The following is a 20,925-nucleotide window of genomic DNA, read 5'->3' as shown; positions in this document are numbered from 1 at the left end:
GTTGCCATGGCGCTCGCACAGTTTTCTGATTTTTTTTCTTTGCAGACACAATGTGAGACAGACCGCCCTTTCATCACAGTAAATATTTTTTTTCTGTCCTTTCAATGTGGCTGTGTGAGCAACTGTTGTGAAGATGTTGTGAGCAATCCGAGACGCAGTTTTATTGTTGATGTTATGTCTTGTTTATTCGTAGAAAATGATACATTTTCACTTTAAACGAGGGAACGAGTGAGTGTCTCGTGCTTTTCTCGCAGACCAGTGTTACTCATTGAACGCAATGAAGTCCATAAACACAACTGACCAGAAAGTGCACGTTCCCGTCATCGTATTACGTCTTACTGAGTGTATAGTGACAGCTAATCCAACACACATGTTAAATGGGAAAAACAAAAAACAAAACAGCTTTGATTTTTCTCAAGGATCATATAATACAAAAGTTTGCACAATCCTGCATTCAGAGACACACAAACACAAGCCTGCTCTCGAGGGTACAGGTTCCCACACTAGCTTTTCCATTAATGTGGTCAGTGATTATTTACGATGAATTGCTGCTCTTGAGGTTAGGGTGGCTTGTAAATGCCCTGTGCTTCACACCTTTTGGTACCTGCTGCCCCCTGATGGTGGAGCACTAGCATCGCATCCAGCGTTTCTTCTTGCTCAGTGGATAGCCTCTCTCTGCTTTCAGCTGCTCATTCACTCGCCAGTAGTCGTCTCCCTTGAATATGTATATTTTGCCATTGGTCCAGGTGAAGGCTGCATGAGGAGCGGGTGGCACTCCAGTGAAGAGCATGCTGAGCGGCTTGGGGTAGAAAGTTAGGTCGTTGTATTTCAGCTCATCCCACTGCCAGTGCTCTGATCCCTACACAGGGTGACGGAAATAAAAAAAAAAAACAAATGAGGCAATGAGGAATAGAAGGTGTGGATGTAGATGCATGTTTAAGTGCTTCTCTTCATAGCTACCTTAATGAAGACAAGCTTTTTGTTCTTCTTCAGATACAGGGCTGCATCGATATTAGGGGGAATCCTTTTCAGCTCTTTGGGGTAGCCGTAGTCCAGAACAAAACTGGTATACCTCCACACTTTATTGCCTGTGACCAGAAAGAGCACAAACCTTTTACGCTGACTATTCCGACCCAGAGAGCGGTGGGTAACTGAAGTGTAGCTTGACTGGACTACAATTACCTTTTAAGAAATATGTCTTGTTGGTTCGCTGAGAGTACACAGCAGCATTTAGGTTTCCTGGGAGGCCTCTCCACAGTCTGTCAATTCTTATAGGTGGGTTGTGTCCCAGGTCAGAGATAGTCCACACATAATCACCACTAAAAGCAAAGGTTTTCTCCCAGGGACCTGATTGAACAAATAATAACAGCCATTCATGAGAAACGATCTGAATAACAAGATCTATTAACCCTTTTAACTCATGGCGACTTTGTAATCTTGGTATATTGAAGTTTCATTCTTTAAACTAATTTCATGTTTGATGGCCTAATGTAAAGTTAGCTGGTCTAACAAACACTGATCGATAACTTACCTAATATAATTGCATCCAGTGTTGCTGTGCAGGGATCAGGGATGTTCTCAGTCCCCTGGCTGCTCACTGTGGGAACCAGACTGTCTGGAGTTGTGGGACTGGCTAACGTGCTTATGATGCGTTTGCCTTAAACAGATAAGTTAAACATTTTAGGACGATTGCATGTTTTCTTATATGCAATCAGAGCCCAGAATCATCACCCTTAAACTTACAAATGTTGTATATGTGCAACATTGACAGCCCAGGTCCAGTAACAGCACCAATCATGTTGCAGGACCCCCTCGACACACTCACCGTATAGTGCCTGGATGCCATTCACGTCATCTGAGTGCAGCCTGAAGTTGACACGGTAACCAGAGTAGACCGGTGCCATCAGAGCGCTTCTGAACTGAGAGTGACCCAGGCCGAGAGCATGGCCAATTTCATGAGCAGCTACAATACGCAGATTAGTGCCATAATATGTTCCCTCAGTCCAGAACTCATCCTCATCAAAGTGGACAATACCTGATTCTGGTGACTCAGCATGGGCCAGTACATGACCTGTACCCAGAGCAAATAAACAGTCACAGTCCCAGCAACCCAGTCACAGACGACCTAGTGACACATGCATTTACAAACAAGACTTACCACGGCCATCAAATGGGACAGAGCAGAATCCATCTTTCTTATGGAAGGAGATCTTTATGTCGGCTCTGCCATAATCGACCTCTCTGAAGGTCAAAGCCGCCACATCGCTCCAGTACTTGAAGGCAGAACGGACGGCGTTCCTGACGTCTGACTTGATCATGTCAGGAGTGTAGTTGTAGATGCGATAGGTTAAGCTCCTTTTCCTCCAGCGGCCTAAAAGAGAAGAACATTTTGTTTCTAAGTCATCATAATAAAACCGAAATCAAGACTTTATGTACTTTATGCGTGGAGAGTTGGGTGGTTGAAAATGCATTTTGTCAGCTCCTCAAGTAGAGTGGATGAATTTGAAACTGCATGGAAAAGCCTGTTTCAGGAGTGTGTTTAAACTAACATCATAGCTGTTGCCTTTAAAGATCCAGCTTTTTAATGCTAATCTGCAGCTGTAACAAGTTAACAAACGAGTACTAAATCATACTATACCCGGTCATGACAGCTTGTCTTGTGTAATATACATATATTCTTAACTTTAAAGCCTCAGCATACTAGAAACACTGATGTCTTGCTGCTCGTGGTTTTATGAAACTAAAAAAACTAAACAAACCAAAATAATCAGGAAATTGTGACACTGGCTGGGTATTTTGTATAACAGTTGCAAGTAAATGTTAAAACCACCGATGTACACAATTTGCTTCTCACCCATCACTCTGTACTTGTGAAATTTCTTGTTGAAAGGATCCTCCAAACCACAGCGGGGCTTGTTCATCACTTCCAGTGTGGCTTCATCTAACTCTCCAGTAGGTGGCAGATCATTCACTCTCTGGAAGACACTGATGAATACAAGGAAATCAAATATCTGCAAAGTAATGAAAAAAAAAAACACTCCACCCCACATTCTGTGTAGGGAGTATCGCTCTAACAGATCCTGATCTAACAGCAGATGTTACTGGAAGTGTGTTCTCTGTAGAAATAGCAATAATCTACTTTACCTGAGGCCTTCAATGACCTCCTCTAGGTAACGAGGGTCCAGTGCATCGATGGGCTCATTCAGGTAGCCGTACTGCCTCAAATAAGCCTGTGCATGTGTGAGAAAACAACAAAGCTGTCATGTGCGACCACGATAAATCAACTAATTTGGCAGGAAAATAAAGAGACATCTATAAACACATCATAAGGACTCTCTGATTAGATAAAGTAAAAAGGTCTGCTTTTAGAGAAGTTTTCAAACAAGTCACAAAACGACCTGCCATCTTACCGTTGCTTCAGTGAACTCCGTCCATGGTACCACTGCGCAAAATACTCCTTTGAGGCTGAACACCGGCAGCAGCAGCACCAGCAGCAGTCCTTTGTGCTCCATAATCATCCTCAGATTTAGATTTCACAGCCGGCGCTCCGGAGACGTGCTCAGCGGAGTCCCACAGCAGACTCTTTGTTCTCTTGGCGCTCCAGCGGTTTTTAACTCGTCCGGTGCATGAGTCAGCCCCGCGGCTGTGATGATCCACCTCTGAAGAATGAGGATTACAAGAGCAGCCAGTTGACCTACTATCAACATGTCTGCTGTTAAATTGTACAGCTGTCAGGGAAGACCGAAAGCCCCCCCCCCCCCCCGCCTGCATGCTCTACACATAAGATGTAATAAATGTTACAGTAATGTGGGTTTAGTTTGGTCTTTTTATGAGCTGGTGGAGAGAGGGCCTTCTTCCTGAACACAGCAACACTGATATATCACTATCCAGGATCACAGCAGAGTTGTTCATTCCTTAACACATGACTGGAGTTCAGGTATGGGCCTAAACCACAGGATTTGCCCTGCCCTCCGTTTTCACATTCCTGTCACCCCCACACCTGTATTACCTGGAACAGATATCTTTAATACACAAACAGATAAAAGCTTTTGTATTTCCATTTGTGGAACAGTATTCTTAGTGGACCTGCATTTTATTTTATTTTTTTCCCATTTTTTAAAAATGTTGTTTTGCGATTCTCCTTATTGTCTTTAATTTCACAAATAAGAAAAAATATACTGTCACAGCTGCGGCGGCAGTCGTGTGGGGTTGAAGGGAAAAGGACCCAATCGGGGGCACTGACGATGCAATGAGTGAGCTTTATTTACATGAGGTGATAATACAGACAGAGCAGAGATGGGACAGACGGGAACTAAGAACAAACCTAAACTGGGACAATCTAACAAACAAATCTGAATCCGTAACTGACAGGAAAACATACAGGGTGGAACACGGGATGACACGTGGAGGTAACACAGGAAGAAACACGGAGGAAACACAAACGGACCAGTAACAAGCAGAAGAAAACACAGGGCTTATATACACACAGGAGCAATCAGGGAATGGGAGACAGGAAGGAAACAAAGCCGGGAGAAATCAGAACTGACAAGACAAGGGGAAGCAAAACCAGACACACTACACACAGGACAGGGACCATCAAAGTAAAACAGCAAATACAACAGGTATGAACAAACACGAGCTTAACACAAGACATCAGACATGGCAACAGGGAGGGAACACAGAGACGTGGGAGCAGCAAAGGCACAGAGACACAGAACAAAAGGAGCTCAAAATACAAAACAAATATCAAACGTCAGAACAAGAAAATCCTAACAAGAATTAACCTGAAACATAAGATAATAATCAAAACCACTGAGTCCACAGACTCAGCACCATGACATTTACAATAAAACGCTCTGAGTGTTCAAGTAAGGCAGAAAGGTGCGATATAAAAACCAGTCCTCATGATCAAGTCCTCATGTTTAGTTTTGCCTTTGGTTTCGATTTCTTCTGCTGCATGTGTATCTTTTTCAGGTTTTTTTGTACAACTCCACTTCAAACTACAGAACTTGAGATTGTGTATAAAATGTAAATAAAAACATATTGCGATGATTTGGAAATCTCAGAAATCCATATTTTACCTACAATAGAACTTAGAAAACAAATCAAACGGTTAAAATAAGACATTTATGATCTCAAGAAAAACATGAGCTCATTTTTAATTTGATGGCAGACACACATCTCAAAAAAGAGGGACTGTCTAGCTGATAACAAGGTTCTTGACCTCCATCAAAAGCCTACATCTCTGATGGTAAAAGGGTCCATTAGTTCCTTTGGAATTGACAGATTACATCTGGAAATCTGGAAAGACACCGTCAATGCTGAAAGCCATGTACAGGATTTAGAGCAACATATGCTCATTTATTCATATGATGTCTTTTTCAGGAAGCTAATGCTAAACAACATACTGCATTACTAGTAAAAAAAGTATGGCTTCATAATAGTAGAGTCTGGGTGCTGGCCTGCATGCAGTGCAAACCTTTCATCAACTGCAAACATCTGGAGCACCATGAAATGAAAACCATGACCAAGAAGACTCAGAACTGTTGAGCAGCTAAAATTCAAATCAGCCGTGTAAATGGGACAACATTTCTCTCCCAAAAGTCGGGAAGCCGGCCTCCTCGGATTATTTACAGGCTGTTGTTAAAAGAAGATGGGATGCTTCAGTTAGACAGTGGCTATGTTGTATGTTAAAGTGAGCTATGAGCACTGATCAGATCTAAACAAAAATCATGTTACTATTTCTATAACGAGAGAATAATTTGGCATAATCAGCCAAAGTTTTATTCCTTCTTTTTTTCCCCTCCGTGAGCACAGGGCTGGACTGGGACAAAAAATCGGCCCGGGCATTTTGACTAGAGACCGGCCCACCAAACATGTGACGTCATTCAGCGGGGAACCGCAAAGGATTCTGGGAACTTGTGGCAAGAGGTACTAGCGCATGCAGGCTTTCAATTGAACTCAGTTACACAGCGATAAAGAGAAACACAAAAAATGGCAAGAAGCTGTTGTATTATTAACTGCAATAGCCGGTGTTGTGCCAAAAAGTGATTGTCTGCCAAAAACTGATTCCTCGTATTTAAATTGCTATAAGTAACTTGTTGGGCTATAATATGTGAAACATGTCAAATGCATCCCTCATGGATGACATAAAGTCATCTCTCCATCTCTCTCTCCTGCTCTTTTATTTCTCTCTCTTGCGCCATCTCTCTCTGCTGCTCTTCTGTCTCCTCTGTCACAGACTTCTCCACTTTTGATGATAAATCAGCCTGGTGCAACATGTAAGGATTGGCACAATTTGTTAAGATTTTGAGGAGTTTGAGAAACTAACCTTAAGCATAAAATAAAATTTACTATCAGTAACTTCATAGCACCCGCCCAGCAGTATATAAACTCCGTCATGCTAGCTAGTACGCAGTACCAGTTATTCTAAGCGACTGTAAAAAGTCAGCACAACGAAAACAAACTACAACTAAACTTGTTTATATCTGTTTATATCTGACACAGATAGACAGCAGGTCATAACTTCTTACCTGAAGTTCAGTTCCTCTGCCACTATGACCGGCGGCTGCCTCGGGTCTCTCCTCCTCTTGCCTCCCCTTTCCCTTATCCACCTGCTGGCCTCCACCACTTGCTGATGTTGCTAAATCTGTGGAAGCTATGCCATAGCTACCGCCAAACAATTCAGTTATTTTTACACATTTGGCAGCGTCTGCCTGAAGGGCTTGTTTCTTTTTGGCCCTAATTTTTTCTGCACCTCCTTTCCTTTTTTTGTTCTCCATTTTCTTTACTTCGTCTATAAGATTGCTAAACAAGGGGGAGGGTGCATCCGACCTCCTCGGCTGTAATTGGTCCAGCCCAGAGTCGATCATGACCAATTGGCCAATCCAACACCTTTTGTTATTTATACCCTTCCAAAATAAAAATAAAAATAAAAATCGATCGGCCCATAAAAACAAAAAATCGCCAGCGGCCCACCGGGCAAATGCCCGGTATGCCCGATGGCCAGTCCAGCTAGTCATACTTTTTGACGAGCTTAGCTCATTTTGGAGATTTCCTGATTTCATTCAACCCTGCTTTGGCATCTAATGAAAAAATTGCAGATGATGGAAGGCTGACATTGTATTTTGATGTGTATTCTTGAAAATGTCTGCGATATGATTGGAATAGAGCGCTGTGTACTGAAGTGGTATAAATGTACAGGAGCATTAAAGGCAGTAAAACAGCTGGTCTCAAGATGTGAGTGCATGGTTGGCATCGTATAGCCTCACAGGTACCACACAGGCAGTCTGTTACACCAGCAGAGGAGTCTGAATCCACATTTTTTATTAGGTTAGAGTAATAACTTTTATAACGTGATGTGTCTTTGCTTATAATTATTCAGTTCTAGCACTGATTTACATAGTAGTACTAAGCTAACAAGAATGACTTATGTCTCAGCTGTCCAGGTTCATGGTAGGCGCGAGAGCCTGAAAAGTTGACTGGACTTCTTCAGTTCTTTTAGTTGTTTTTAAAAAAAAAAAAAAAAAAAAAAAAGTAGTTGACAACACGAAAATCCCACAGTGCTTAAGACCCAGCAACACCCTCAGACAGAAACTGGTTCATTCCAAGGGGAAAAAAAAAACAACTCCCAAACACAAGCTAAACAACATAACGTACACTGTGCAGTGCAGCAAGAGACCAAACAGCCACTCCACAAACACACAGCACAGCATAGAAGAGCCACCTCGTGCCTCAGCTGTAGATCTGGACCTAAAGGGCAAAGGTCACTCTTTCTCATCATATCAATGACCGAGAAGACAGATGGTGTGAAACAGGAGTGAAAGAGGTCATCAATGTCCAATGTGAACAACCATCATTGAACAGAGGCGGTGACTTACACCAGCTATTAGCCACCTAAAATGCAGTCTTGAGATCTCTTCCCAGGCTGTTCAATGAACACTCACACTGTTCCTTAGGTGACCTCACATGGCAGGGTGGGGCAAGGTCTCACAGCGGGTTTCACCCTTAACCCCTGGTGATGGTAATGACCCACGCCTTTTTTCACAACTTGGCTCATATGAGGACTCTCAGGATTACTTCCAAAACCCCACTAGGGTTTAAATACATTGTTCTCTCTCCACTATTTGTTTTTAGAAATGAAGCAGCATCTTCAATGAGAGGTGAAACATCTTTTCTTAATATTTGTCTTTTTATAAAAATTTACAAAAAAAAAAAAAAAACTGTATTGCAGACTTCAGTCATGTTATGTTCAGTTGTGTTGTACAGTCATTTCATTTTTAACCTTAATTTATATTTTATTCCTTCCTAGTTAAATTTACCCTTTTTAATTTTTCTTTTTAATTTTTCATATTTATTTCCTATCTTATTCATAGCCTTTCCTTTTTTTGTTTTCTTTGGGTCACGAGCAGTTGTCCAAGCATTTCACTGCATATCGTACTGTGTATGACTGTGTACGTGACAAATAAAATTTGAATTTGATTTATTTGATTTTTATTTAATCTCGCATCATACTGGCAAAATATTACCATCAATGTGACAGTTCTGTGTTTGCCGACCTTGCAGTAAACCTCAGGCGTCAGCTTTGTGCTTCCTGCCATTTGCATTTGTCATCGTTGTGAAAGTTAGTTATGTAATTAAAAGGGAAAAAGGAACAAAAGGAGGGAAAGTAAGACTAGTATGTACAAAGTGTTCTTTTTTTGGGATCGGGCTGCTTTTGAAATCATAAGACAAACACACACACACGTAAGTATCTAAAGCAAACAGAGCAGAGCTACGTGACTGACAGGAGGCGTTTTGTGTACCAGCTGGACTGAAAGTTGCTGAAATCCATCTGTAACAACAGCCATCTGTCATCATGGTGTAATTATTCCTTGTACATTAATTTGAGAAAAAAAAAAAAAAAAAAATAGTGTGAAAGGCCAAAATCAGGAAAAGCTGAATAACCAGACGTAGGCCAGTGTAAAGTCCAAGTCTTTATTCATTGTAAGCAGTTAAATACATTTCATGATTCTCACACTTTCAAATATAATCCACCTGTTAATAAGACTTAAGAGCAGTGCATCGGCATATTTTCATAATGTTGTAAAAAATAAAACCTGCAGTTTCTCCAGTTCTTCAAACAAATGCTAAAATGACTAACCGTTACATTTTACTGGTCCTACATATTATTCCCCCGTCCTCTCTCTGAGTGTAAGGAGTCTGCACTCACTTCTCAACAGTATATTTTTTCTGGCCTCTCCTTACCACACAGGGACCTCTGCTGCGCTGTAGCGTTGTCCTGTACACAGCTGGACTTCAGCTGGAACTTCACACTGTAGTTTTGTATTTCATATCTCCTCTGAAAGAGCAGAGGACAGGCCCACAGCATGATTAGTCAGAGGGCCACAGTCCACCACTGATGCGCTAACCTAAGCCAAACATCGATTACTTCAACGAGATGGTTACTACAGGTAGATTTTCTTTGAATAGCTCAAAGTTCATCTTCAGTGTTATAAATATGGATTATAAAAAATAAATGCTTCATCATTATAAACCACAGAGCTTCAGAGTCAAACTGAACCACAGTTTTGCTTAAGAATAAAAGAAAGTGACTAATAAATGGAGATAACCAGACATAATTTAATTTGGCTGTTCACAGCCTTGAGCTTCATCCCATGTGCGTACCGCTGCAAATCTCACAGGCAACAAAATGAATAAATTTTTAAGGCTGTTTGTCAAAAATATTTCAAAATGTAGTGCTACTTCTGGTTGATCCTACATTTGCTGAGTCCATGACACAAATGTAATTAAAAAAGACAAAAATAGCCCACTCTGAGATGACTCTGTTTAAGCTCTAAGTCTTTTGATTTCTGTACTTCAACCGCTGAGCCTATTCTTCGTTGTCATCCTCGCTGATCTTCACCTTCACTCTGTGCCAGGCGTTACTCAGCAAGCCCCTCACATTCCAGATCGGACCGAATGTGTCCGGCTGCGTGTTGTAACTGTTGTCCACTGCCTTGCAAATGAGCTCCAGCTCTTGGGCCTCTGGAGGAAGAGGAACCGTTATCTCCCACAGCTTCCATGCCCAAGCTCGTCCTAGTGGGGGAGAAGTTTGATCTCCTTCCTTGTCGCTGCTCTTCAACTTGGCCTCCTTCCACGTCTTCCCTCCGTCCACAGAAACATCAACGCGTATCACCTCTCTGCCCCCGCCGCTCCAAGCATAGCCCTTCACAGTCAGCGTTTCTTCGCTGCGATCGATCACGGAGCCTTCTGCAGGTGTGGTAATGGCAGATTGAACAGGCAGCTCTTGGATGGCTGGAGCAGAATTGTAGTCCACTGTGTCCCAGTCTATTCCAGGGGAGAAACCTTTGTAATCTTTCTGCTGCCAGTGGCTGCTGCTCTCCTGTGCACTGACTACTATTTTACCCAGCCACTTCACGTTGCGTGTGCCCACTACACCTGGTACAACCACACGAATGGGGAAGCCATGGTCGGCCGGAATATCCTTGCCGTTCATTTCATAGGCCAGCAGCACATCACCCTCCTCGCTAACTGCCTTATTTATAGGGATTGAAGCACCGTACGCACTCCCTGTTATTTCTTTATCCAGTCCTTCAAACTGAACGTGGCGAGCCCACTGGGCTACATCTGGCCCGTAACCTGCAGCCAGCAGGACATCCCTGAGCTTGGCGCCGCTCCATGTCGCATTACCAATGGCACCAAAGCCCCAGTTCAGTCCCTTAACCTGCCGGGCCTTATTCATCTCACTACGGCGGTTTCCTGCACACTGCAGGGTAGCTGTGATGGTGTGTTTGGGGAATCGAGTCTTCAACTCTTCTAAAGACAGTGTGAGCACTCCTCTGGGTAGCCCCTCCACATGTAGGCGATATAAATCGGGGTCCACCTGAGGAACCGGGAGGTGGTTTCTTTTGAAGAAGAAAGCAGTGGGCGTAATGTAGCTGTCAGCGAGGATTTCAGGTGGAGGTTCAGCGTTGAAGGGCTTGAGGCTGTTGGCGCGCAGGGCAGGGTGACGCTCAGGGTCAGAAGAGTAGGGGTCTGATGATTTAAAAGTATATTGCTTCTTCAGGTCTTCTGCTTTCAGCTCACCAATCTTGCATCAACCACAGACACAAAGATTTTATTAGACCAAAACTGCAACTGAACTTCTCTTCAGCTCAAGAAGCTAATAAAAACATCAGCCACACATTTTTTCTCAGTGACCACTTGAGGGAGTGCCAGCATTCAGCTTACAGCCATGAGGTTTTCCTCAGTATATAGTGTGCAGCAGACCTTTTCATATGTGTCTGCACTGAACAGAAGGGCAAGATGAACAACATACATTTAAAAAGTTAATTTAAGGATAAATTCAAGCGATGTGCTGCGAAAGCTCATCAACCTCTGTTGCAATTTTTCAAAAACATCTAATGAACAGCATCTACTGTTTTATTATTATGTCAGCTTTTCTTTTGAGTGAGAACCTTATTAAAAGAAAGAGCTCTGCAAGCTTAGCAGTGGGTATGTCTGTGTTGATGTCAAATGAAAGGCTCACACATGTGTTGAGGTCTGCAGTTTGGTTTAAGTGCAAATTTCCACACAGCTATACTGTGTAATATCCCGTTTGACACAACTATTTCCACCCATAAGAAAGTTTTTTTTTCCTGGTAAATTTCTATGAATAGCAGTGTTACTAAAGCTTTTACACCCACGCTCCCCTTTAGCTAACTTACTACTGGGTTGATTATGTTAAACTAACCAAGCTCAGTGGTCACACCTGATCTTTTAATACTGAATAACAAACCCCAGTGCAGTACATTTTAACTCCTTAGTATGTAACAGCGCTTTAGTTAAATCAACAGAAACAAGCGGGTTTCTCACCTTATACTCAGAGAGGATTTCCAGCACATGCTCCTGATTGTGTACCGCATAAAGCGACCAGAAGGGCTCAATGGCACCACCTGCTGCCATCATGATTTTCTCCCCACCAGGGTGTATGGAAACAAACTCTGTAATGTCATAGACGCCGCCTTGGTAGGTGACCCAAACGCCATCTTTCAGGGAGCGATGCCTTGTAACTTCCTCCTGGCTGATGATAGAAAGCGGGGAGCTCTTCTCTATAGCCTGCACAGAAAGAGGCATCAGGCATCAGTTTCTATCAAAATAGCAATAAACTAATGGTCATGCACAGACCTATATCCTCCCTACTTATATTAAAAACACCAAAAAGTTCCGTGGGATGTCAAAAGAAGAAAATATATGAGCTTTCAACTTTTCAAATTTGAAGCGCTACTGCTGCTTACTACCTTAACATAAAACCGTGTGGCCTTTTTTATTTGATTAAATAAACAACCAGTAAGCAGCTCCTTGAGAGTTAGCACTGACTGCTAGCATACGAGCCTCATTAGGTACAGCCTAATTCCTGGAAAGACATCAGTTGATATTTAACTGTTAAAGTTAGAAAATTTCAGACTTGGCAGTTTGAGAAAATTATGCTGTCGGTGCTGTTAATCTGGTTGTACTGCTGAGAAAGGGTTTCTGTAACGACCGTGGACTTTGTAGGGCAGTGCTCTGTTTTTGCTTGACAAGCTCTGAAGGTACAAAATCTGCTGATGTAGATTTTTGCTGAGACGGTGCAATTTTAAATTTTCATTTGCTGCTGTGGTTAAAAACATATGTAATTAGCATAATTTAGCAAATTATGGCAAAAAAAAAAAAAGTGCATTAAACTTTAAAAAGAAAGTAAAAATGGACAGATATTGTCTGTTTGTAACCTTGTGACGGTGTAGACCATATCCTAGTACAGCCCCTGTGCCAGCCAGCAGTCCTGCCAGGACGTGTCTCCAGCTGGCACTGAAGCCATGTTGGTGAAACCTCTGGTCATTGCTGCTGCTGCAGAGACGAACTGCACACGATGCAACTACAGGTGCCACCTGATTTCTGAGAACATTTTAAAAATTGAAATATAACTTTGACATATATACACACAGCAAAACCTACTAGTAAAATTCTAATGAGAATGAAAGTGAATGTTTGGTATGACCACCTTCATTCTTAAACACAGTCTGACTCTCTTAGGCAGCTTTCTTGTCATTTCATTAACTAGTCTTCAGAAGGCTAGGCTTCTTGAAGGACATTTAAAGCGCTTCTTTGGAAGATGGCTGCTCTTTGTTCGGTTCTCTGTCATAATGATCCCACACTGGGTCAGTAAAGTTGAGGTCTGAGCTCCGGGAATGGCCAATCCATGACTGATGCATGCTTTTACTACACTGGCAATGTGTTTGGGTTAAGCTGAAAAATGTTCTTGTCAATCAGACACTTTCCAGGTTTAAGGCACTTCTGAATTTTCTTTACTTTTTATTCACTGGAAGCTACAGCCATCATTTGTTTACAGATTATGCCTGTGACAGAAAGCAGAAGTGCACAATGCAAGACCAAAAAAAAAAAAAAAAAAAAAAGAAAACTAAGAGACATCCTGTAGTTGTCAGTTTTCTGTCAGTTTTAAATGTTCACCAGGAAAAACCTGGAATATCTGTTGCTAATTGCTACTGTAGCACCAAAATAAAGTGCAAGCTTTTAGATTTATTGTACACTAAAATGTAACCTAACAACTCGTAACACTAAATTAATTTGCAGGTACACAGTCTGTTAACCAGAAAGAGTTGTCTTAGTGGAGCTCAGCTACTGAGCTACATCACAAGTAAAAATGAAGTAAATTATATGAAATAAACATTAGAATTACGTTGTTAGAATAATGTACCTGTCAATGCTGAGCGGGCCAATTGGATTCAGCCTGTGGCAGCGTCTGAGGAGCAGCATTGCACTGACGTTCTGACAAAGAAAGAAATTTAAAAAAAAAAAAAAAAAAAGCACATGAGCATCATCTGGTAGCTGATCATTATTTTTCCATCCACACTTGGTTAGCAGGTCTTAGGGGCAGATAAATGTACTTCTGAAAATGTCAGTAATATGAAACATTTCAACAGAGATCCCAATTTTTACTTGTATAATTCAGTGTTGTTGCACTCCTCGAGAAACTCCAAACTGTGTGTACACTTACAGCCAATGGGTTTTGAGTAAATGACAAACAGAACCTTAAAATGTTTCCATTTCTAATCAACTGACCAACAAGCTGTTACTTCATCCTTCAAAAAATAGCCAACCAGCTGAGGGGGAGTGAGCAGGGAGGAGGGGAACAAGGAGGCCAAGGGTTCAATTCACTCTTGTATGTTGTCCAGCAAACAATAAAAACTGAGGAATAGAAGATTGACTAACCCGAGAATCGAGAACAATACAATACTAAACTAGAACTACCAACAAAAAACTTATTTACAGACCACTGATAAACCAGAGGATATCACATGACGTAGCTGTGCTTTATCAGGTGATTACACATATCTTATCACAGCAGCCATAAACATTACTTTGACTTATCTGACAGCTTTTAAAGAAGCAGCACAATTACAGTCACTGAGGAAATTCAGATTTTCAAAGACTTTCAAGAATGACGTCATTAACTCCTGAATCTAAGCACTTTCTTTTTCTTTTTTTTTTTCTTTTTTAACAGAAAGCATTGTGCAACCACCGAGTCATGTGTTCACAAAGCTGAACAGAAGTAATGCCATGACCTCAGTCTGTCTCACTCAGAATGACAACTGAAAATTTCACTTTTTAGCAGAAACTTCATCAAATTTTATTTCCTTTCGGAGATGTTACAACTGAGCATATCACCATAAACACAACTGTATTGGTGTAAAATAACAACAGGGCTACAGAAAAACATCTGTGTGTGTGTCTAACCTGTAGAGTTAAGCTTACCTTATATTTTATCATATAAAGTATTGGGACCAAACTTGGTACAACGCTCTGCACGATTCTGCACTGTTGATTTCAACTACAAACCTGATTTGGACAGACTGTATTTAAAAGATGACAGCTTTCACCGTGGTTCTGGTTTTAAATGTGGATGTATACTAGCAATTATGATTCTTGGTAACACATTACTTTATGAATGGGTGTAAGACGAGCTACATGCAGCAGTATTGTTACAAGTATGCTAACATGTGACAAAAGCACAATGATGCGGTTTTTGTTGGCACCCACAGCGATAAGAAAAAGATGAATAGATATAGAAAATAAATACATAAAACCTGTTCAAGCGGGGGTTGATTTACTCCAACTTGAAAAAACAGATTTTTGTTCATCAAAAGGCTTGAAATAACAAGAAAATGCATAAAATCCTGTTAAATAAGGTATCACAGACTCTTTGTGTCTGAATGGTGATAGATGGTGAAATATCCATATGAATTTATGGGTAGAAGTTCATAGGCCACGGTGCAGGGTCTCACACTATACGGCCTGATGCGACCTGAGTGCTCAAACTGTGCATTCATAATATGAAGCTTATCATACAAAATCTGTCTCTCGCTCTCCCTCTCTCTGTCTTTCACTCACTCACACAGGCACACACCACCACCGTCAACTTTGCTAAATTACTAATGAAAGACATTGACCAGGCAGCTGTGATTGAGCAGCAATGTCCATCCAACTCTTTTCATGGTTGTTGTAATTGTGATAATTTTGTGAGGCCACATTGAAAAGCCTTGGATACGGAAGCATATCAATATAATATCACGTTATTACAATATACAGAATTATCACATTCGTACAATATAAATATTACATAGGCTACGTCGCAGCTCCAGTCACACTTCCATCACCGTCTTTTCCCAGAGTAACAGCCAAACAGGAGGATCTATTGGCTAGCACTGCTTAGCCTTGCACGCATTCTTATTTTAAACTTAATCTGGAATTCATTGCAAACTGTTTGTGCGGGATATGAATGACAAGATTGTTTTTTCTACAAGAGTTAGTAAAAAACATCTCCAGTGTGATCGAATCTTCTTGCCAAACATCCGCAGCTTTGCAGTGAATACAGCACTATAATGACCAGAGCTAATTCTTTTGAAAACCTTGCATCTCTCCACAGGTCTCAACTTCATCAGACATCACCTAGACAGAGCTGGATGAGGCCAGCACAAACAGCAGCCTAACCGACTAAGATGATGGATCCATGGGGTCAGGAAAGCCAGAAGCAGGGCTGGAGAGGTACCTTTCATGTCCATTCACTGGAGGTGTGGCTCTATTGCATGGCGTTCCTCACATCAAGAAGCTGTCGATCAAAATCAATACAGCTCTTCATGCATCTGGAGCTTGTGAAGGACTTCTCAGTCATGCAGGACTCCTGTTCACTTCTAAACAGTGACAGCTTCACAGCAAGAACCTTGAGAGCAAACTGCTGCTGAAGCTTAACCATCACCTCACTGAGTGAAGAAATGGCACATTTTTGCTAAATATGCAGGAATAGATGCACACCCATACAACTTATGGTAAACTGAGCTGCCTTGTATGTACATATGTTGAAGATGCCTCGTTCTAAGGTTTTCTCTGAGGCTGCTGTGCCATTTGGAGCAAAAATGAATATAAAGTTTACAGCATATCTTGTCACTGGAAATTGTTTGCACTGTTTATATATATATATTGTTTACTGTAAGTATTGGTGAAAAAAGCTTGTTTGAAAAATTTTGTGAAAATCTGAAATCTGGAAATTAGAATTGTTGTGCCTTATTTTGTTGATCTTTTTACATATATTCCTTTTGAAAATACTAAAATTTGTATATTTATTTATTTTTGTTTGTCTGATAGCATTTATTTATAAAATAAATCGGACATTTCAAACAGTTACTTGCTACTTGAGTAGTCTTTTCACCAAGTACTTTTTTACTCTTACTCGAGTAACTTTTTTGAAGACTACTTTTCACTTTTACTTGAGTAATAATATTTTAAAGTAATGCTACTCTTGAGTACAATTTTTGGATACTCGACCCACCTCTGAAATTCAACCACAATCAGTAACCACAACCACAGACACAACTTCCCCCAGCACAGTCTGCCAGGGCAGAGCTCAGTCACTGTCGCAGCTCTGAATGGTGAAAGGACAAATGAATAAATGTATGTTACAGCCTTACCAACTGATCTAATCAGTCACCATCAGCATTTATATCATCCAGTAGATGGAATTTTAAAAAGAAAGGGATAGGATAAACGCCAATCACCCATGTTATGAGTGTTAACATTGCGTAATTTGTCCAGCCTTGGCTGGACAAACTACATCTTTGGTAAAATCTTTGGAAAGCAACAAGAACAACTGATCCCAGCAAGGTCGGGCAGAGCATAAAGGAGTAAATAAATAACACACAACAAATGTTATGTAAATATGTGCCTCGAAGAAAAAAAAAAAATATTGGCCAATATATTGGAATACTGAATTTACAAATCAACAAAATCTGCAAAATCCCATATTTGGTCGGGTTCAACATTTTTTGTAAAGTGCTAAATCACCTTGTTTCTGTAGTATCTGCATGGTGTTCCTCAAAGCTAACACTATATGGACAGGACACACTTACACTTCATATGTTTACCACCATGACCTTTCAGCATAGTCTGAACCCCTTACCCTAAAAGTAAATTACATGTATTAGCAGACTTATATAAAATGTATGAAACTAAAATGAAAACAATATAAAATCCTGCATTTCAGAAAAACTAAAAGGACAATGTACTTTCAAAACCACCAAGACAGAAATAAAATACAGAGGAATGTCCTTTTTAGTTTGGTCAAACCTGGCAAAACAACCAGCATGGACAACATCATCATAATAATAATAATACCAAAAAAGGAGTATGAGGGCACAGAGGCTCCAGGTCCCTGCTGGTTCACGCTGAGTACACATTAGCTAAACCGGTTAGAGGCTTCTGATGACAAGCGAGGGAAAAATCTATTAAAAATCTTCACTGACTATTTTATATTAACCGCAGCGAACCAAGGCGGTAATAATCCTAACGAATTCAACACAAGCACACAGTTTTAATTTAATTTTTTTTAAATGGCAGCACTTCAATGTTTACGTAACAAACATGCCGGCGTTGCGCTTCATCACCATCCTCACGGCTAACCTAGCTAACATTTCAGTTAGCAAGCATGCTTCTTGTAGCCCTTCCTCACCCAACTTGTAAATAAGTCTTCATGAACAAAAGAAATCTGTTTTCTCCCGCTTTTTGGTCCAAACCGCAGCGCACTCACCTCTCCTGTGTTTCTGTGTGAAGTGTTCTGGGTTGCTCAAGATGCCCGAAGGACAGCTACCCTGCGGATCTCTGAACGTACCTACACACACACACAGTGAACGAGGAACGTTCAAGAAAGCTACTACTTACATCGTCCACGTAATGACAGCACAGGGCACGCTTCATCCGCCGAAATAATTAATAATAAAACTAAATTTTGAATATTCTCCTGTCTTAAAAAACAAAAAAAACAACAACTTCACTACTAACTGTTTAACAAATAAAACACCCTTTTTATACCCTTAATTAACCATGTACACCTCGTTATTATTTTTTGCTGCAAAATATAAAACATTTATTAGCGTATTATCATATAGTTATTAATGTGATATCAACATCTATGGCAGAATTTTACATAACAGGCATTATAAGCAATTTGCTAAATTGACTGTGCCAGCAGTGACTTTAACACGCTCAGCTCTAGTTAAATGACCAGATAATCCTGAACGCACCTGATTGACAGGTTAAATACTAACTGGTATGCAGAATACAGCTTGTCCTCCACACCAAAAATTGAGATAGAGCAAGAGAACAGAAAACACAGAGACCACACCCTGAACAAATGCACAAATGTAGAAGCCACGAAAAGCCTTCATGCGCTGCTAAAACGAGCAAATATAATGAATGGGAACAGCCTCACTTTCACAGAGACAAGAAAGCTCTGAAGGAGCTGCTAATGTTCCAGACACAAGACTAACTGAATGTATTGTTTCTTCAATCAGCACAGCAGTTTTCCGCTTTGCTCATGTAATCGAGGACAAGGGATGAGTAAACGGGGCAAAGAAATAAATTGATCATTTATTTATTACATGAGCTAGACATACAAATTCCCAGTCATTTCCAGACAGGACTTACTACACATCCTGCTGATATCCCAGCTGCACATGAGACTTACCACACAAACTGTGCGAAAATAACAACACTGCAACCCGTCACACCCCGCTTAGCGACACTGCAATCGTGGCACACACCGCAAACAATTCGGGTCTCAGCGGAGCTGGGAATCAGTGCTATGCATGGCCTGCGATCTGGGAGATAAAGGGAAGTGGCACAAACAATTAAACAAAAAACAAAAAGGGAGGTTAGTCCGCCCTTACACAACTTACTCTCAATCAATAACCGCCTTTACGGCTGGACGGACTAACCAAAACAAAATTACAAATTAATCAAAAGAACGAAAAAAGGACGAAAAAAAGGACAGCGGAGACAGCACAGCTGAAAAACAAACAACATTATCAATTAAAATATTACCCAATAAAATATCAATTTTATGAAACCATTCAAAATCATGAAGCTAAAACACTCAATATACCTACAATATTGATCAGTTTCCCTGCGCGCAGTCGATCTAGGGCTTGATCAATTCTTCTATTAAAATTCGTGGTCACACTAAAAAAGTCCAATGACACATTAAAAATAGGCACATGCAATAGCAAATGATCCAAACAAAAATGGCAAAAGTCTCTTACCGACAGTATACCCACTCGCACCTGAGTGAATTAATTGCCTCTGGTTTTTTCCACAGAAGAGCGCTGACTCCCCCCACACACCCACTACCTTTTCACAGCTCTTCAGCCAATCACCTGGCAGAGAGCAACAAACTGCCAGGTGACACTTGTTACACTCACTAGTCTTTATGCATGGTAAACTTGCAGAAATGGTGGCTGCCGCCTTACTCTACACTTTTGCAGATGTTCTGCTAAAAATTTATATCTGGTCGTTTGATTAATCATTAATTGTTACAACATTTCTGATCAGTATAGCATTATATTAGATAAACATAAAAGTCGATTCAATTTATTTATTTTTATAGCGCCAAATCACAACAACGGTCACTTCGAGGCATTTTACATTATAAGGTAAAGACCCTAAATAATAATACAGAGAAAGCGACAATCAGACGAGCCCATATGAACAAGCACTTGGTGACAGTGGAAAGGAAAAACTCCTTTTTAACAGGAACAAACGTTTAATAGAAGCGGGCACAGGGACAGGGGTGAGGGGAGGAAGACAGAACAAAAGACCTTGTACTTTCTTTTCAAATGCAAGGAATTTGAAGTGAATCCCAAAATTTGGACCAGTAGCATGACATTTATCCATCTGCATTCATATTTGTAGAGGTTACGATAGCTCTGACAGGTTGGCAACACGGTTACAATACCTTCTCAAATTAGTGCAGATATTATTATGATTGAGCATTATTGCTCCCAGGCACATAGATCCTTATCCATTCGCTTCCACTTATCCTTTTCAGGGTGAGATACGCCCTGACACACAGAGACAGACAACCATTGGGCAATTTGGATTAATCAGTTAACCTATTCCCACAAACTGCATGTCTTTGGACGGTGGGAGGAAGCCAGAGTACCTGGAGGGAACCCACACAAACACAGGGAGAACGTGCAATGGAAGTGGAATTGAACTCAGAAACGTTTTTATTCTGTGCATCTCAGCAGGAAGAGGTGAATGAAACTGCAAAATGAAGACAAAATGCCTTTTTTATGATGGCATGGCAACCTGTTTTCTCTTTTAATCCCATCTTTTCAGTTTCATTTTGAGGTCACGCCCGCAGTTTCACTTTCCTTTACACATGCAAATGGAAAACCCTGCAGTGACTCACATTTTGGAAGAACTTAGCAGTGTGTCCACATTGGTCCACTCTTGTGTTTGATGTGTCAGAGTGTTGCCCCTTTCCTTTGTTTAAACTTGGCCAATATGTGAGCTTTGCCATGTTTGAGTAATCCAGTCAAAACTGGTCTGAGGACA

At 40.9% G+C, this 20,925-nt stretch overlaps 2 protein-coding genes across 7 annotated transcripts; both read right to left on the bottom strand.

Moving 5' to 3' along the window:
• Window positions 1-158: 158 nt before the first annotated feature.
• On the bottom strand, window positions 159-4,833 carry mmp19 (matrix metallopeptidase 19). Its single transcript, XM_040028921.1, has 9 exons — window positions 3,411-4,833; window positions 3,145-3,230; window positions 2,855-2,985; window positions 2,159-2,371; window positions 1,826-2,071; window positions 1,532-1,657; window positions 1,183-1,347; window positions 961-1,088; window positions 159-859 (listed from the first exon to the last, which is right to left on the bottom strand). Exons 1-9 carry the CDS (start codon window positions 3,516-3,518, stop codon window positions 629-631), a joined length of 1,434 nt encoding a protein of 477 aa, XP_039884855.1. The 5' UTR covers window positions 3,519-4,833; the 3' UTR covers window positions 159-628.
• Window positions 4,834-8,962: 4,129 nt separating this feature from the next.
• suox (sulfite oxidase) lies at window positions 8,963-19,701 on the bottom strand. 6 transcript variants are annotated; one of them, XM_040028911.1, is made up of 8 exons: window positions 19,629-19,697; window positions 19,476-19,548; window positions 19,055-19,187; window positions 18,119-18,199; window positions 13,736-13,806; window positions 12,750-12,915; window positions 11,857-12,099; window positions 8,963-11,092 (listed from the first exon to the last, which is right to left on the bottom strand). In XM_040028911.1, exons 5-8 carry the CDS (start codon window positions 13,792-13,794, stop codon window positions 9,872-9,874), a joined length of 1,689 nt encoding a protein of 562 aa, XP_039884845.1. In that variant the 5' UTR covers window positions 13,795-13,806; window positions 18,119-18,199; window positions 19,055-19,187; window positions 19,476-19,548; window positions 19,629-19,697; the 3' UTR covers window positions 8,963-9,871. The 6 variants fall into 6 exon arrangements, with proteins under 6 accessions (XP_039884845.1, XP_039884848.1, XP_039884846.1 ...); XM_040028914.1 differs by lacking the exon at window positions 18,119-18,199; XM_040028912.1 differs by lacking the exon at window positions 19,476-19,548 and having other exon boundaries at window positions 19,629-19,645.
• Between the last annotated feature and the right edge of the window lie 1,224 nt (window positions 19,702-20,925).

The sequence above is a fragment of the Simochromis diagramma genome, unplaced genomic scaffold (assembly GCF_900408965.1).
Source record: "Simochromis diagramma unplaced genomic scaffold, fSimDia1.1 OVJJ01000483.1, whole genome shotgun sequence".
NCBI lineage: Eukaryota > Metazoa > Chordata > Actinopteri > Cichliformes > Cichlidae > Simochromis > Simochromis diagramma.
Note: the sequence above shows the minus strand (reverse complement) of the source record. Positions and strands in the feature narration are given on the sequence as shown.

Excerpts from the sequence above, each read along its gene's own strand:
- suox (XM_040028913.1), bottom strand. The coding sequence starts at position 13,794 with ATGCTGCTCCTCAGACGCTGCCACAGGCTGAATCCAATTGGCCCGCTC. Across the intron at positions 12,916-13,735 it reads GGCCCGCTCAGCATTGACAG|AAATCAGGTGGCACCTGTAG; the intron begins GTACATTATTCT and ends AAATGTTCTCAG. Across the intron at positions 11,093-11,856 it reads AAATCCTCTCTGAGTATAAG|ATTGGTGAGCTGAAAGCAGA; the intron begins GTGAGAAACCCG and ends GGTTGATGCAAG.
- mmp19 (XM_040028921.1), bottom strand. The coding sequence starts at position 3,518 with ATGATTATGGAGCACAAAGGACTGCTGCTGGTGCTGCTGCTGCCGGTG. Across the intron at positions 1,089-1,182 it reads CAAGACATATTTCTTAAAAG|GCAATAAAGTGTGGAGGTAT; the intron begins GTAATTGTAGTC and ends TTCTGGTCACAG. Across the intron at positions 860-960 it reads AAAAGCTTGTCTTCATTAAG|GGATCAGAGCACTGGCAGTG; the intron begins GTAGCTATGAAG and ends CACCCTGTGTAG.